This window comes from Acipenser ruthenus, chromosome 12 (assembly GCF_902713425.1).
Source record: "Acipenser ruthenus chromosome 12, fAciRut3.2 maternal haplotype, whole genome shotgun sequence".
In the NCBI taxonomy this organism is placed as follows: domain Eukaryota; kingdom Metazoa; phylum Chordata; class Actinopteri; order Acipenseriformes; family Acipenseridae; genus Acipenser; species Acipenser ruthenus.
In genome coordinates, this window is record NC_081200.1 from 30,369,578 (window position 1) to 30,387,587 (window position 18,010).

General features: G+C 37.6%; 2 protein-coding genes across 4 annotated transcripts in view; one reads left to right on the plus strand and one right to left on the minus strand.

Moving 5' to 3' along the window:
- Nucleotides 1-6,009, plus strand: part of LOC117417455 (kinesin-associated protein 3-like) — a 27,689-nt gene extending 21,680 nt beyond the window's left edge. Inside the window, exons 18-20 of one of the 2 annotated variants that reach the window (XM_034029616.3) lie at nt 297-486; nt 803-902; nt 4,753-6,009. In XM_034029616.3, the coding sequence (XP_033885507.3) occupies nt 297-486; nt 803-902; nt 4,753-4,861 (399 nt within the window). In that variant the 3' untranslated portion in view covers nt 4,862-6,009. Of the gene's footprint in view, nt 1-296; nt 487-802; nt 903-2,345; nt 3,607-4,752 lie in introns of those variants that run through there. The other variant, XM_059034822.1, reaches the window with a different exon arrangement.
- Nucleotides 5,965-18,010, minus strand: part of LOC117417259 (protein Niban 1-like) — a 30,019-nt gene continuing 17,973 nt past the window's right edge. For both annotated transcript variants that reach the window (XM_034029251.3, XM_034029250.3), the window contains exons 6-14: nt 16,064-16,179; nt 14,956-15,060; nt 14,554-14,716; nt 13,969-14,156; nt 13,514-13,675; nt 11,395-11,505; nt 10,629-10,736; nt 10,153-10,264; nt 5,965-10,022 (exon numbers count right to left, since the gene is read on the minus strand). In XM_034029251.3, the coding sequence (XP_033885142.3) occupies nt 9,412-10,022; nt 10,153-10,264; nt 10,629-10,736; nt 11,395-11,505; nt 13,514-13,675; nt 13,969-14,156; nt 14,554-14,716; nt 14,956-15,060; nt 16,064-16,179 (1,676 nt within the window). In that variant the 3' untranslated portion in view covers nt 5,965-9,411. The remainder of the gene's footprint in view (nt 10,023-10,152; nt 10,265-10,628; nt 10,737-11,394; nt 11,506-13,513; nt 13,676-13,968; nt 14,157-14,553; nt 14,717-14,955; nt 15,061-16,063; nt 16,180-18,010) is intronic.

The following is an 18,010-nucleotide window of genomic DNA, read 5'->3' on the forward strand; positions in this document are numbered from 1 at the left end:
CAGTGAGAAGGGCTTGGCTCTGACAGCCTATGTAGCTCTCCATATTAACCTGATGTCTGAAAGCAAACATTCTCACTTTGAAGCAACCAAAATGCTGCTTATTTCTTGTGTCAACCACAGATCTTGCAACTGACTAGCTGTTGTCGTTGGCAAAGCATGTCAAACTACAACTGAGGTACAAGAATAATAATGTAACAAGGTGACTATAGGCATTGTGTTTCAGCAAAAGCCTAGGCGCCCGAATGTCTTGGCTTCAAATCAAATTTCAGGAACTTGTATTGTGGTTCCTGCTTTAGGAATATGATGAGGAGTGGGCAAAGAAGATCCAGAGTGAGAAGTTCCGCTGGCACAACTCCCAGTGGCTGGAGATGGTAGAGAACCGGCAAATGGATGAGGGTGAGCCCTACATGTATGGAGATGATGGCATCGAGCCATATATCCACGAGGGAGACATACTGGAGAGACCTGACCTCTTCTACAGTGCAGGTAAGGGCTGAGAAGGGTGTGTTCTACAGTGTCTCAGTTTGGTTGTCTTGGGTAAATAGTTTTTATAGTACAGTGCTTGCACACCACTCCTACTTCAATCTGGCAAAAAATATTTACCCCTGAAATAAGAGATTGTTGTTGTATAACACATTAAACTCTTCCAGGTTTATACAAGCCACTTAATGACTGCACAGGTTGTCTTTATGTTATTGATCAAAATGTACAGTTCATAAAAAAAAAAGTCTTTTAATACTGTGTATTTGAAGAAAATACTAATTAACTACATTTACCTTTTGTTTCCTTTATACATTTTAAGATGGAATGATTCCTTCTGATGGAGCAATAAGCCCTGATTTCTTTAATGACTTCCACGTACAGAATGGAGACATGGTTGGACATCAACTCTTCACTGGCAGGTAATGTTACATGTAAGGTATATAAACCACTGCACAGTCTAACCAATAACTGGTGCTATACATGGTGCTTTAGGATACTTTTTAAAATGGTATTTATTTTTGTTTTTTAATTACCATTCACTTGGTATCGTAATTACAAACACATGGTTTAGGTTGGGTTAATCTGAGGGCTTTCCTCCATATCATGTCAATTTAAGATAACTGTATTGGCAGCACTTTGTACACTGCAGATATTTTGGGACAGTGGTCTATATTTTATTGCTTTAAGTTCAGTAATGCTTCAGAGAAAGGGTTTGCAATGTCTCAGGGTCCATGACAAATGCTTACATTTCCAGTTACTGCTTGAAATTAAGTTTTAAGATTATAAAGAAGTCTGTAAGCTTTTGGCATTTCACATTTTGACATTGTGACTTAATTTGCAGTGTCAGAATGCTTGCATTAGTTTGTTTAACAAAAAAATCGTAGTGCAATCAGTTTAACCAAAAAACATGCTGTTGATTTAGAACAATAAATATGTGGTGTATGTAACCTGAGAAGTGACAGGACATGGAGATCAAAGACCCAGGCCAGAGAACAAGTAAAACCACGGACTGTTTCCTGTTCAAAAACTCACTTAAGCACAGTAAAACAAAGTCTAGTTAAAAGTCCCTTCACGGTTTATGAGCTGTCAGTCCAACTCCACTGGGCTGCTCAGGCTTAGGTTCAACACTGGATCTCTTTGTTGTGTTGCCTTTTAGTCTCCGTTGATCTTAAGCTGATTTGCAGAGTGCGATGTATAACTTGCAGAATGATAAATCGCTGGAGAATCCTGTATTTTTCATGAAGTTTATAAATCTTTTTTTTTTTTTTTTTTTACCCCTTTTTGAATCATCAGTACTCATCCATAAAATGTGTAATAAAAGCATTACAATATGTGCTGTAGATTTAAGGCCACCATAGTTTTCTAATAATGACAACATAGTAAATTACTTGCCACTGAATTAGATCAAAGTTATTTTTTAATTTAATGTTTTACAGTGAAGTTCATATGGGAGTGAAAGCTTTTTTTTTTTTTTTTTGCATGAGGATTTCATATTTTTTTTTCGCCCTAATTTGGACAGCCTGGGTTCTTATTAGAATGGCGTGGTTTCACTTATTTTTGTCCAATTCCCAGGGAGACACAAGCCAATTGGAAAGTTCAGCTGTCATATTTCTGGGGGGGTGTCATAGATCACAAAAGCAGCATGTGTAATCCAGAGGGTTTTAAATACAAGAGCCTTAAGTTGAAAACAAAATTTGCTTTGACAGCGCTGGCAGGTCAATAGGAAAAATAAATATTTTTGCCCAGAGAACTGTATATTTGAAAAGGAGGGGTATAACTGATTGCTGGAAGCGTTTTCAGTTTAAAACAACAACTAATTATGTAACTGTGTAGGGGTAAAGCAACGCTCTCATATTTTATAGGTGTTTGGCTCTAACTGAAGATTTGTGTATAGTGTTACCAAGAAATCCGCTCTTCGTGCCTCAAAAGATAACAGCCCCCACTTGCACACTCAACAGGTTATAATGAGAAAGGATGATGGAAATGTGCATTTGTCTATTTTGTTTCCTGGATCCCTCTTGAATACAAGCTGGTTGTTGTGTTGTATATGTTACGGTTCATGTGATTTACCAGCTCATCGGTCAATGTATGAAATAACTAAGGAGATGGTAGTTATAATGCTACAGCGTTTGAGATGAATTCGGAAATAAAGGAATGTCAGGCAGCTTAAAGGCAAAAAAAAAAAGATTTCTGTAAGATCTGTTATGTACTTGGGTAAATTTAACTAATTTATTATTTATTTTTCTAAACTTCAGCCTTAGGTTTTTTTTTTATTATTATTTGATTAATCTTTTTAAACTTCAGGCAATATTATTATTATTATTAGTAGTAGTATTATTATTATTATTATTCAATATACAGACATATTTCTGGTTTTATTTAACGATTTTATCCCCCTTGTCTCGCTTTATGTAAAAAAAAAATAAAAAAAATAAAATAAAAGCACTTTACTGGTTTTATTTTAAATCAAAATTTACCATAAGGTAAACACCTAGGTATGGTAATAATGACACCTCTCCAGCAAAACTCATGCCTCTACTAAGAGTGATTTAGTATTATTAAGTTGAACTCATTTAGAAAATAGCATAACCAAAGTGACGCAGGGTTTGCATTTCAGTGAGAATCATACGTAGTCTGCTACATCATTTTGCTGGCTGTGATGGGGTGCTAGCTCGCCCCTATAAATTTGTGTTTGTTATTGTTGTTATTTTTACTGTTTTCATTATGTTTTTTGTGATTTCTTGTTTTGGTTTGGATCAGCAGGGATGGGGTTAAGTTCCTCCCTGTGAAAATACATGTGAGAATGTGGCTGGAGCCTTAAGTGCTTAATTGTTAATTATTAGTTAATTGGGCTCCAGCCACAGAGTCTAAAGGGCAGGTGAAACCCTTTGTGTAGGGGTGTTTTTCTGTTTGGGAGTGCTGGGTTTTGGGGAGTTTTGTGTTTGGAAGGAGGGAGTGTTTTGTTTGAAAAGCCTTGGAACCTGACCATTTATTTTGTAAGTTTTCACGTGTATTATTTGTATTTGAACCTTTTTGTTGGCCCTTGTGCCTATTTATTTGATTATATTTTGTTTAATAAAGATCATTATTTTGCCCTTTTCACTGTCTCTGAGCCTCAAACCTCTGTCATCCTGCAACACTGGCAAAACATTATTTTGTATTGTGAATTGTTGCCAGACAGTGATCATGGATGCAAGTAAGAGATCGTTTACTACCATCTCCTTAGTTATTTTATAGATTGACCACTGATCTGATAAATCTACAAATATACCAGTTAATCTATAGATTTACCGATTTTTACACATGAACCGTACATATATACATTTATAAAATAAAACAACAATGATGAAAAAACCTCATTTAGCACCAGCATTTAAGATATGTTAAGGTTTGAACCATTTTCTTACGTTGTACCCAAACACAAGAAGCACAGTAACACATTTATATTTGTTAGTTTGAAAGCCAACATTTAAAATAATAATAAGAGCAGCAGATTGTCCAAATATGTACAACAACACATGTAATAATTCTGTCTTAAAAGTTACGTTTTCTAACAGTAGCAAGAAAAGCTACCTCTGAAAAAAAGGGTGTACTTCAAAAACGGGGGTCTAGCACCATCTAATGGTTCAGTAGTGAATAGCTAACCACAAGAAAACTCCACCAGAGCAGAATTAATTGCATGATCCTTACATTCTTGACTTCACTTATTTATTGTGCTGACACTGTAGAGGTCTGCATTGGACATTTATGTTTTATAACTTGGTGCCAACGGCACTACATGTACAGTTTAAGATGCAACTTGGCAGCTGCTTTTATTTGTTATCATTTTGTAAGGCATTTTTCCCCTCTTACTGTCCATACATTGTATTTTAGTGGCAATGTGAAAAGTCAGCAATCATGTATAAACAATTGCAGTTGTATTGTGATGACCTAGGGATGTTGTTATTATCCATATTCAGTATTTTAATAAAACATTTTTAAGGAGGCTATGTGGTCCCGTGTTTAAAGAAAAGGGCTTGTAACCAGGAGGTCCCCGGGTTCAAATCCCGGCTCAGCCACTGACTCGCAGATGAGACGTTGTTGTAAGTGACTCTGCAGCTGATGCATAGTTCACACACCCTAGTCTCTGTAAGTCGCCTTGGATAAAGGCATCTGTTGAATAATAATAATAAAAAAAAAAAAAAAAAAGTATCAGCACTTCTGTAAATGGGGAAATTGTTATTGGTTGCAACATGAATTTGCAAATAAAGTGTTCTTTTCTTTTCTCAGCATGGGGGTGGATGGAAATGTTCAGCCAGCTGGTGTTCCTGGGCGCCCAACCACAGCCTACGGCTATCGCCCTGATGAACCATTCTACTATGGATACGGGAGCAGATAAACTAAATAGTTTTCACAGCACTGACAAGAATAGCCTGATCTCAGACACCTACATCCCTGACTCGAAGCAATTTAGCATTTCTGATTTGGAATGAGGATAGTGTCGGTATGTTAATTAAATGTTTACAAGCGTATTTTAACATCTGAACAACATGTAAAGAGAGTATTTAGCCGTGACAAAGTTTTAGAACAACAGGCTCCATGAATTTGGAAGTTTTCTAGACAATGACAGAACCTCCCTTACATTCCTATCCATGTTGGACCTTAACAGATCATTGGAAGACAAATTGTGTTTTATTTGTATTTATTTCTCATCTATTATTATCATCTGTATATTTGTATTCATTGAAATGTTCATAGATTTGGACAGATATATGACAAATGTGCAGCAACATCATTATCATCCCTGCAGCAAATTTTGAAATCCATGTTAAATGAAAAGTGTTCCCTAGAAAACACCACCAAATTCAAGTAATCCAAGGACGGGAGCAGTGTTGCATGATGCTTTCATTTTTAAGTATGTTTCAGTCTTGCATGCTCGTCTTAATTTATTTATTGTGCTGAGGATATACAGTACATGCATGTATGTTCTGGTATAAACTGATTCATTTTAGACTTTTTATTGCTGTGGCCTGGAGGTGACACAGCTGGTTATGAGTTTTGTAACTTGGCGCAGAAGGCACTACATGTAGCCTACAGTTTCAGATTGGAAATTGGCAGCTACTTTTATTTGTTGTATATTTTTGTTATCAGAAAACGTATGCTGTTTTTTTTTGGTTTTTTTTTTTAGATTTGTTTTATTTTGTTTACTGGTTTTAACCATTCGTGGTTATCTTTTATTATGGTTTGTAAGCTGATTTGAAAATTATGAACAAAACCAATCTGAACAACATGTTTGTATCCTTGTGCCTGAAGTTTGTAAGATACTGTACTGAAAACTTTATTTGTGAAATACGACTATTGAAGGGTCACCATCCTTTGGTCAAGTTTTCATAAAGTGGCTGTGCAATTCAATGTATTAATATTTTGGTGCTACAAGATAACATCTGTAAATAAGCAGGGCAGGTATTAAGGCTTGCTGGGCAATGAGACACCTTATCAACCTTGATTTCTGTTACTTTTAATTAAAAATGACATATAGTATCTGGACCATACATGCATTTATATTTGCATTGTAAAACATTGAAGAAAGAACAGAAGTGTATGTTACTAACTTAGTAATGCTGTATATTTCATTTAAATATACAGAATTAGGAAGTTTGCCCATTTATTGAAAACTAAAGCAGTAATACAGACTTTTTTCAAATGTTTATTGTAAGGAATAAGAGAACACCTTAAACTTTCATAACTGATAAACAATGTTTAGAAATGACAAAAAAAACAACCAATAATGTACGCATTTATTAATGCCAAAGTTTATACTTTGAAGTCCTACACATGGGGTTGATAGTGGCTGAGTTTACATGCACCTGAAAATCGACTCAACAGTCATGACTGTGTGACATTGTCACGTGAATACATGGTGAAACAGCAAAAACGTGTGGCTGTGTGACTTTAAGGGCAGGGTCAATCGCTTTCTCACGATAAAAACAGCTGTAAAGACTCATGTAAACCGGAGTAGGAATCGTGCTTGTGGCTCACGAGATTTCAGCAGTCAAGATCCCGTTCTTCTGACTTAAAATCACGTAATCTCCAGCAGAAAGGCCGTACAAAACACACACATATATATATATATATATATATATATATATATATATATATATATATATATATATATATATATATATACATACATGTAGTAGACAAAAAAATGGAAACACCAATGTAAAGTCACTTAATAGGGTGTCGGGTCATTATGGTATCCGGCTCTGTGGAGTTCTCGGCGGACCGTTTTTGATGAAACTGGCTGCTCGCACCCCAGGTTGAAATTTGCAGTCAATTGATCTGCAGTTGCTTGCCTGTTTTGCCTTGCACTTCGAATTAATGCACAGATGATCCTGGAGTATGCCCTTTGCTGATGATGTCTTTCCCTCAGAGTTCCATGCCAACATCACCTTAGACACTGTTGCTCGTGAAACATCAGCAAGTTGAGCTGTCTTGGTCACTGAAGCTCCTGCCAAACTCGCCCCAACAGTCACCCCTCTTTCAAAGTCACTGAGGTCTCCTCTTGCAGCCATGCTAGCCATAATGATAGACAACCAGGCCTGTCCAGCATTTTTATACATGACCCTAAGCATCCTGGGATGTTATTTGCTTAATTAACGCATGAGCCACACCTTTATGAAAGCCCTTGCTTTAAATATACTTGGTGTCCCTCATTTACCCAGGTGTTTCCATTTTTTTTGTCCACTACCTGTGTATATATATACACACACACACACAAAATGTACATTTACGGACTACTTCAACACTAGAGCCGCCGAGGGCAGTCATTATTACGGTACATTTTAAACATCATCAATATTAAAATGAAAGACAAACTATCGGATACAACCCAAAAGTTTTATTCAAGCACATCGTATCAAACATTTGCACAGCTGAAACGCCATATTTAAATGAACAGTTAAACATAAAAGGGTTTATTTTCTAACTTACCACATATAAAGCACTACTTTAAAAAATGAAAAACTATAATAAAATAAACATTTCAAAAGAAACTAGTGTGTAAACAGGTTTATGTACATACAAAGCTGTAAAAACAAAAGTAGTTTTTAATCTAAAATGAAAGTAACATGATTTGTCTTGCGTGTGTATCACTCACAGCACAGAATCCAGGTTGAGCTGCTGCAGCTTCGCAGTTTTCTGATCGAAATGTTTCTGCTGAAGCATTGTGGCTAGCTTCAAGATGAAATCTCTCCTACTGATATTATCCCCGGTGCATTTCTTGTACAAAACGAAGGAATTGATATATATAAAAAAAGAATATTGTAGGTTATATTCAAAATAAAAACACGTATTGTAAAAGGCGGTTCTAGTGTTAATGAAATTTAACTTTTAGATGTTCCACAAACACACACAAATATAAATTCTAAGTAGTAAAACTTGTACTTAGTATAAATTATATTTTATATAATTGTGTGTGTGTGTGTATTGGAAAGGTAACCAGACAAACAACACGTGAATCAATTTCTCTTGTTAAATGTTTTTATCTTCAACGCATGAAGTTCTCCTCACGATATTCAGAGTCGTTCTTTTCCTACTTAGTAAGCAGACACAGGCATTTAAATAACCCCAAAATGACTATGAATTGAGTAATCTGCATGGGTACGGCCGATTTTTTATTCCTAAATCAGAACTGCAAAGCAACGCATTTCCTGAAAAGTACAGCAAACACATTGTGAGGAAAACTGTCATGACTTATGCATGTAAACGCCACCAGCTTTAACTCTATGAGGCAAAAACATCCTATAGTTTAGTTGGTCATGAATAATCCACCATAGCAATTCTTCCAGGGATCCTACAACTTATGGCACAGGTATTCAATTCTGACTCCATGCTTTGACCCATAGAAGGACATCTTCGTGTTTTAAAAGATGTGATGCCTTTGTAAGGACTTTGCAATTCTCAACCGCTTTGCAGGTCATCATAAGCTGTCATTTTGGTTGACACTGATGAGAGGAAGTTTGAATATACAAGTTCAGCATTGGCCCCTTATTCTGAAGATACATTAGGGCCAGATTGTCCTGCAGTTGCTTAGTTGTTGTTATAGTTTGAATTTCATGTCTTTCATCATTTTGTCTAATACTAAAAATGCCGATATTGAATGACCAGTAAACAATGGCAGTATTATGAAAATACAGCTGTGTTCTGAATAGAACAAAATCATCACCAGAGAAAATGAGAAAGCAAAAAAAATATTCATTGATATGTAATAATAGTATTCCAGTTAGGGGGGTTAATAATACTTTGTTTTATTCCTTACTTGCTATGTTGTTTATTTATGTATTTACTTTAGATATGTATAATCAATCCATGCTGAGATAAAATAAAATAGCATTGTGTTTCTGAAGTATGCTTTCTGATAAATAAAATCAGGATAATTAAAGATATCAGAATGTTAAACCATTGTAGAAATGAAAACACAATTCTTGGTAGTGGATAGCTATTTGTGAGTTCTGATATCGAGTGGGCACGAAACCATTATGAAAATAAGTGTACTCTCACTGTATTAATTCCCAATTAGTTAATAAATACACTTTGAACAGACAGGTCAACAATTATATGTCAGTTTTCCTTTAGGTCTGACTAAACTGTTGCAACAAGCTTCCCTATATCTATATAAAAGCAGTCTGCTAATAAACCTTGTGTGTAACCTGTCTGCAGTGGGTGGAGATACTGATCTACATACACAATACTGTAATATTGTTTCAGAGGTGGGAGGTTCTACCAACTACATGAACCATTTCAAAACCAGCTGTTCAGTTCACCCAAAATGTAACATTCTGAACCTGGATAAATATACCAGCAGTGAGAGTGTTTAATGGTGTTTGTAGTGAATAGTATATGTAAATGCACTAAAGACTGTCCCGCCCTTCATTGATAACCTTCGTCTCATTTCTCTGAAGCCGTGCCACTTTCCTCTCCTGCCTCATTGTTCTCGGGCCTGTCACTCTCCAAGTTCCTAAGCTGCTCCTTCGAAATACTTTCTTCCTGTTCCAAGAGTTCGACGTGTGAATCAAGTTCCCTGTCACCTGGATCTTCTGGTCTCACTACGGTTATCAGGTCTCTGATTTCCTTTAGATTGTCTGGAGCTTGAATCTCCTTGTGGACTGCATTTTCCTGTGTTTTCTCCTCTTTTACTTCATTAGCAATGTCGAGTGATGCCATCTTGACTGTTAGAGACTCTGCGTTAATTGTTATGCCAGGGTCAATGCCAACTGCACTAGGTTCCTGCTGGTCATTCTTGGCTGGCACTATACTCTCTGGAGACTTGGGTAAAGCTGGTTCCGGTTTTGAAGGCTGGTCTTGGCTCTCTGGGACCCCATTTCCTTGAGCCTGAGGATTAGCATCTTCAATGGGGGGAACCATGTGCTTCGTCGGGCTTGCTGGAATCGATCCTGGCGGAGTCCTGCTATCTGTCAGGCTGGATTGGCTTTCACAAGGGAAATCAATGCTATCCACAAACAAGTTGTGCTTCTTCATGTTTGCAGCATCTTTCACCACTGTGTACAAAAACAAGGACAACGCTTTGTAATATTCAACATATAATCCAACAGGTAATGAGCAAATCTCTATGGAGTATTATCTAGTTGACAAGGTAGATTAGTTTACAGATGGTTATATGCTTCTTACCTTTGTCAACCTCACTCAGTAGAGTCTGAAGTATCATTTCTTCATAGACATTTTCCACTTGTATAAAGTTTGTGTAATCAGCAAAGATGTACTGTTCAAACCTCTGGAGCTCCTGGAAAGAATCACACACACACACACACACAAAAAAAAAAAAAATTTTCACATAAAGAGGAATTCTACCAGAATGCAGGTAATACATGTTACAGTGTCTCTGAAACTTGTTTTTCTAAAACTTGATTTGATCTTTCTTTTAAATTCAATTATCAAGTTTATGACTTATTAAATACCAAGCAAATTTTGGAGGATGTCATGTTAGCCCATCTGCAAACTTCTCCCAATACAATTATTCACAGAAAAAAATAACCTAGCAAAGGTTCTTATTTGATTTAAAATTCAATCAACAATAGCTCCTGTTGAGCTTGGTTTTCTTTAGTGTTAGTATAAAGTGGGTACCGGGTGATTGCTGAATCACTTACTGGTTTACAGCTTGGAGACAGGCTTTTCTGCATTGTCGGCATGGTAACTTCCACTAGAGCCTCCTGGAAGAGCTTCTTCCTAAGCGTGCTGCTGTCATAGTCGTATTGCTGTCAGACAGATAGCAAGCATTAGAGAGACAGGTCACAGACAGCAGCTTCCCATGCAATCTGCACAAACAACCATTCTATTCATAACCAATCCTCAATTTGTCTTACTCCTCTTTTTTCACATTTTCACTCCTTTTTCTCTGACCTTTTATTTGCATCTATGCATAAGTTAAACACATATATTCAGAGTCTCTAAAGGTCTCACAAAACAAACATCTTCAGAATGAAACTTAAATTTGTGTTCGGAAATCAAAAGAAACTGACACCAAACATGTGCAGTTTATGTGTAAATTAAACATATGCCTGTGGAAATGTTGAGCTCATGAAAATAGAATCAGGCACGTATTTAGACAGGGAATAGTTTGACCCATATTGGGTAGTTCCTGTCCATAACAAGGTGCGGATTTTGTAATTTCCGAATAATGCTTAGTGTTCTCGACCTGTAGCACTGAAATCTTGACCTCATATTTTACACAGTGCTTATAGGCATGCTATAAATGTAAGTAATTACACATTTTTCATATTTACCTTTTACTCTTAAATTACATTTATTTTCATATTGCATGTCTGTTAAACTGGGGAGTTTAACTTAATTTAAATGAAGGGGTATTTTCTACACAGTTTAATAAGGGAAAGAGGAAAATCCAGACCAACTTACCTTTAGCACTCTCTGCTTGACCTTCTCAATGGCTGAACAGATTTGGGATGGGCCCCCTCGCAGAGAATTGGACAGTAGTTGCTCAAAAGTGTGCACTACATTGTCCATAATCTGAAATTAAACAGAAAACTTGTTGAAGCAAAATTAAATATGACCACGAGAGGGCACTGTGGATTAAGACATTCAAGGATTCTTTCTCATCGGTAAAAGTTAATCTGCTAGTCTAAATATAAACAGTGGTTAATTTGATCCTCTTTAATATGTTACACAGGGAGAAAGTATTTTTTTTATATCCTTAAGTTGGGGGGTGGTCAGGCTGACAATATTCTTGTTCAATAACAGTTTAGCTCCCCAATTCTCTCATCTCAAACTGTCTGCATTAAATTCCGGTTTGGTTGCGACCCATCCCTAAAGCTGTATGCCATGTACAGTGCCTATAGTAAGTATTCACCCCCCTTGGACGTTTTCACGTTTGGACGTTTGTTGTGTTAATCTTGATGCCTTTAAATGGGATTTTTTTCCCTTTTGATTTACACAACCTACTCAACACTTTGAAGAGGCAAGAGAATTTGTATTGTGAAACAACAGTTAATGAAAAATGAAAAAATAACTGAAATGTCTTGGTTAGATAAGTATTCACTCCCCTGAGTCAATACTTGGTAGAACCACCTTTGGCAGCAATTGCAGCTGTGCGTCTTTTGGGGTAAGTCTCTACCAGGTTTGCACATCTGGATCGTGCAATATTCGCCCATTCTTGGCAAAATTGTTCAAGCTCTGTCAAGTTGGATGGGGATCGTTGGGGGACAGCAATCTTCAAGTCTTGCCACAGATTCTCAATCAGACTCAAGTTCGGGCTTTGACAGGGCCACTCTAGGACATTTGCTTTCTTGTTTTTAAGCTACTCCAGTGTCGCTTTGGCTGTGTGCTTGGGGTCATTGTCCTGCTGAAAGGTGAATCTCCGTCCCAGTCTTAGGTCTTTTGCAGACTGAAGCAGGTTTTCCTCAAGGATTTGCCTGTATTTAGCTCCATCAATTTTGCCCTCTACCCTGACAAGCTTCCCAGCCCCTGCCGATGAAAAGCATCCCCACAGCATGATGCTGCCACCACCATGCTTCACAGTAGGGATGGTGTTACCTGGGTGATGTGCTGTGTTGGGTTTGCGCCAAACATAACGCTTTGCATTTAGGCCAAATAGTTCAATTTTTGTTTCATCGGACCATAGAATCTTTTGCCACATCTTTTCAGAGTCTCCCACGTGCCTTTTTGCAAATTCCAAGCAGGATTTTACATGGGGTTTTTTCAGAAATGGCTTCCTTCTTGCCACTCTTCCATACAGGCCAGATTTGTGGAGTACCTGAGCTATTGTTGACACATGGACAGTTTCTTCCATCTCTGCCATGGAACGCTGTAGGTCTTTCAGAGTTGTCATTGGCCTCTTGCTGGCTTCTCTGACCAATGCCCTTCTTACCTGGCTGCTCAGTTTGGGAGGACGGCCTGCTCTAAGCAGATTCTGGGTGGTGCCGTATACCTTCCACTTCTTAATGATTGACTTGACTGTGCTCCAAGGGATATTCAATGTCTTTTTATACCCCTCCCCTGATCTGTGCCTTTCCACAACTTTATCCCGGAGTTATTTTGAAAGCTTCTTGGTCTTCATGGTAGTATCTTTGCTTTGAATGCACTACCCAACTGTGGGACCTTACAGAGACAGGTGTATTTAATCTGAAATCATGTGAACCACTTTTATTGCACACAGATGGACTCCATTTAACTTATTGTGTGAATTCTGGCAATTGGTTGCACCTGACCTTATTTATGAGTGTCATAGCAAAGGGGGTGAATACTTATCTAATGAAGACTTTTCAGGTTTTTATTTTTAATTGATTTGTTTTTTCACCCCCCCATTTTTTCACACATTGAAAGTGTTGAGTAGGTTGTGTAAATCAAAGGGAAAAAAATCCCATTTAAATGCATCAAGATTTCAGGTTGTAACATAACAAACTGTGAAAACGTCCAAGGGGGGTGAATACTTACTATAGGCACTGTACTTTCAGGTATAGCACTACAGAATGGCCTGCTGAATGTAAACACTGGGCATTAGTATTGGAGTCAGACCTACCTGCTGCATGTAATTCTGTGTGATCTGTACAAGGCGGTCAGTGTTGGAGAATTTGAAGCGGTTCCTCAGCTCCTGTAGCTGCTCACAGAGGACATCCACCTTCCTGTAGCAGGGCTGCATCTTCAGGGAGGTAAAGGGCAGGTCCGCCAGCTCGCCCAGGCCCTGCATATAGGGGGGAGGCATGGCAAGTTAACCAGTGGTTAGAAAATACACATTGCTGGCTGATAGCAAAGGCTGTTAAGAAAGGATGCAAACACAGAGGGTCTGTAGTTTAAACGCTATGTCTGTCCCGAACCAAGTAAGTACTGTAGAAACAATAAAATGAAATCAATCTGCAAGCCTCCTGAGGATGTTGGGTACAGTGGGTTTAAAGGCAATTCGTGTTCAAGGTATCAAATAGATTAGAAAATGGGGTTATCATTTCTAGATTTACTCAACCTATACTATGCAAGTACCTTATTCAGATTGTCGATGCTGCTGCTCTCTTGGTAGTCCTTGCTCATTTTATTAACTTCTGTTTCAAAGAGGAAGCGGATCTCACTGAACCCAGAACTGATGGGTCCCATAAGCTCCTCCAGTATAGAAGACAGGTAGGGCTGGACATTCTCCATGCAGAACTTCACTGCTGGCTGTGAAACTGTGGCTGCACTCCAATGGGACAGAAAAAAACAGGCAAGTGGAACGTGTGTCTTGGTTTATTATTTCATTTAGTGCTGATTCAAATCTCTACTAGACCTTTTGAAAGTCACACGTTGAGGAGTTCAAGAATAAATAAATAGTGAAAAGGATGAATACTGTTTACTTTTAAGGTGGAGTTAGAGGCATCAAAGGACACATCCTGCATTTCGTGGAAAACTGCCACACAGACAATACATGCCGTTTGGCAAATAGCTTTCTTCTGTTCTGTAATATATTACTATTATTTATTATTACCCAAAGCTATGGCTGAGAGCTGTATATACAATGTACAGAGTGAGGCACAGTCCACTTGAAACTTTTCCATAAACATTCCCAAGGGAAAGCAACACCCCGACGCTCACCTTTCAGCTTTCCTGCGAGGAAGTTCTTGGAGTTGATGATCTGATCCATGTCGGATCGAATGAGTCCCTCCTGCTGCTTAGTTGCTGCTCTGCACTCTTCTTCTAGAGCTGCTAACCCAGTGGAAACCTGTGACTTGACCACGTTGTAGGCGTCTTCTACAATCTGCAGCAAAGCAGAAACACGGTTGGTAGAGGAGGTACCACACCTGGAAAGCTCTGCTGAGATACAGTGGTGATGATGTTCAACCTGGCTAAATCTCACTATAAAGTTGCTTGCTCTCCAGCCCTAAGAAGACGTTTAAAATACATGTGGCCAGACATGGCCAAGATCATTAACATCTATCAGTTTTCTATTTGTCATTTTATTTTATTTTTGGAAGGTCAATCATGCCCAACACATACAGCAAACCAGGCTCTCTTCCGGTCATTCTTCTTTCCCTTCATCTTGGGCAGCAGCTCTGTCTGAAGAGAGGGCAAGAGCTCCTCCATCACCAGGTTACTCAGAACCTGCAGATGAGAAGCAAACTCAGCTCTATCCAAGCCCCAGGTCTTGTAGAAACCCCCAACCAATCTGACCCATACAAATATATTGTTCACATTCATTATTGCATCTGACAAATGGAGATATGGCAAGCTTTGCTGGCAGCATTGCAAATAATCTAAACAGAAACAAGTATAGAGAATAGCATAATATGATATTACACAGGTACGATTTTAGAAATTTCTGACAAACTGTATTGGTTTATTGATTACACAGTTGAATCATTTCTGTAAATTGGCTGCCCCATACAGTTTTGATAGTTATGAATATTTTCTATATATGAATATAAAGCATCCCTTTTCATCTCATGTGCATGTTTCCCCTCCTTTGTTACCATGACAATGAGCATCACACTGAGGTGTTAACGTAAACAGAAGGTTGTGCTAATGAAGTAGTTTCCTGTGGGCTGAGGCAGTTTCCTGCACACAAGTGCAACTTGTATATAAATGGGGGGCCAGCATGTACAGTATATCAGGGACCACTTTACCCTGTCATGCTTATGTGTTTGTTTTAGTTATTGTATTTCTTGCTCTTATTGTATTACTTGTATTGTAACACTTGAAATGTATTTGCTTACGATTGTAAGTCGCCCTGGATAAGGGCGTCTGCTAAGAAATAAATAATAATAATAATAATAATAATAATAATAATAATAATAATAATAATAATAATAATAATAATAATAATAATAATGTATCCTTCATATTGTAAAATACAGATAAAGAGTAAGCTGTGGATCAGTTAGTTTAAAATGAATACCGATTGCTACCAGCATACTGCCAGTGGTTGATTTTCAGTACAGTACTATTTCAGAAATACTGGAACGCTTTTCCCTGCCAGCAGACCCTCCAGGTACCTATTATTATTTTTTTTTAAAACAATCACATTTTTCCCTTATACTCAATTTATTATATGTTTTGTTCAAGCACAACTGTATTCAATGCTGCTGAGAGAATAGCAATAGCCCACCTGGACATCCTTGCCAATCAACATTTCCCAGGACCCATAGTGGCCTTTCTCCTGCCTGTAGAACTGCACAGCCTCTAGGAAGGCCCGAACCTCACACTTTGTCTTCTTCTGGTAGTCTAGAATAGAAAACCGCTTTGAGTTCTTGTTGGAATGACAAATAACATTGTAAGCATGCTACTGTGCAGCTGTTTGAGGTGGAAGTAAAGCATACTTTAGGATATTACACCATCCTGAAAATACTTTCAATTAAACCCGGTCACAGCCATAAGTTGTGTGCTCTGGTTCCCCCTTTATATTTAGGTCTTTTAGTTATAAATGTTTAAAGCATTTTATTTTAAATAATATTAATGAAGTGGTTTCCAAATGCAAGTTTAAAAACTCCTCATTTGCATGTGCTAATATACCAGAATGTAATTGTGAGGGGCAATAAGTGCCAGAGAGGAATATGTTTGAATTTGCCAAACCCTAGTATTTTTCTTGGTGTTACTCTGTGGAGGTCTGTTTAGAACTTCCAGAACTGTTACAATTTCAGACAATGGCAGGCACATTTTCATCTTACCCTTTTGTTTTAAAAATGCTTTTAAAAACAGTTTCACAGCATGCAGTAGATATTTTTTTTTTTTGTCACCTAACCACCAACTGACAAAAAAAAGATGAAGTCATTTCCACAGGATACAGGCCTCACGCTTTTGGTTATATTTAGAGTAACTACCAAGAACTACAATAACTAAATTTCTTAATAAAATATACTAATTGTCACATTTGCTGATTGTCAGTCAGTATCAAATCAAGTCTGTGATAAATAATTCCCCTGCTATTTTAATCATTTGCCGGTGTTTAGATCAATAGACACACTAATGTTAAAGCTATGATATCAGTGAAATGAATGTCTAGAATAGCGAAATGCATTGTAAACCAGGCTGCTGAGTAACGCTTTGACTTGAAACAGGGATGTTTCAAAAGTGGCGCACTATTTTTTTAATACACACGTAACAGGCAGTGTTGTGTGATACACTGCCGTTACGTATTCTGTCGTCACCCTTTGGTTGGTTGAGATTAGGTTAAAAGCTCTAAAACCACGGATGACGGAGACACTTTTGCATTGTGGTTAAGATGTTTGGTGCACAGGGTCTTGGGTTAACGCCCAGCCTTCACCCTGTTACATTCTGTCCAGTCCCCTGTTGTGAGAAGAGATGAAACCATAAAACCATGAATACAGATGAGCCCGTCTCTTTTGCATTGTGGTTTAGATGCTCGCTTGCAATGCAATTGTATTCTGTTTTAACTTAAAATTGTCTTTATTTGCTAGTACCATCAAATAAATCTAATAGTACCAGCAAATAAAAACAATTTTAAATAAAGAAATTGTAAGACTTTTAGTTACAATCAGTCATCCCAACAATTTTCCAGATTATCACAAACTTCTTGTGGTTTTGCAATATATTGATTGGAAAAGAAAATTATGGATACTAAATAATAAATAAATTCAAATCTTTTTACAAAGGTTAGTCTTTCCCCAACATCATTCCCCATGAAGAAACAGATTACAAAGCAGCATACTGCACACCAGTCTATTTTTGTGCCTGAGGTTCGCCTTCAGAAATGGAACATGTATGAAATAATGAAATCCTCCTACAGCATCCTAATGTTTTTAAAGATCAAATCGTCACTGCTACTGTCTGCTAGAGGCCAGTTCCTCTGTTAAACAACCCACAAGTACACTCTTTACAGTCCCGAGACTGTGGTTTACATCAGCCCTGCATTAGAGTGGCAGCACATGTCAAAGCAGGAAATTAGTCATGCTCCACATTTACACTGCGATTGCAAATGGCATGTCAGATATTCTTGATCTTGAGCTTTTACAAGGGAGCTGCATTGTCACCCTATACAGATTTGTTGAGCTCTGTCTGATATAATACGAATATTTTGTGGAGGTTGTGCTAACAT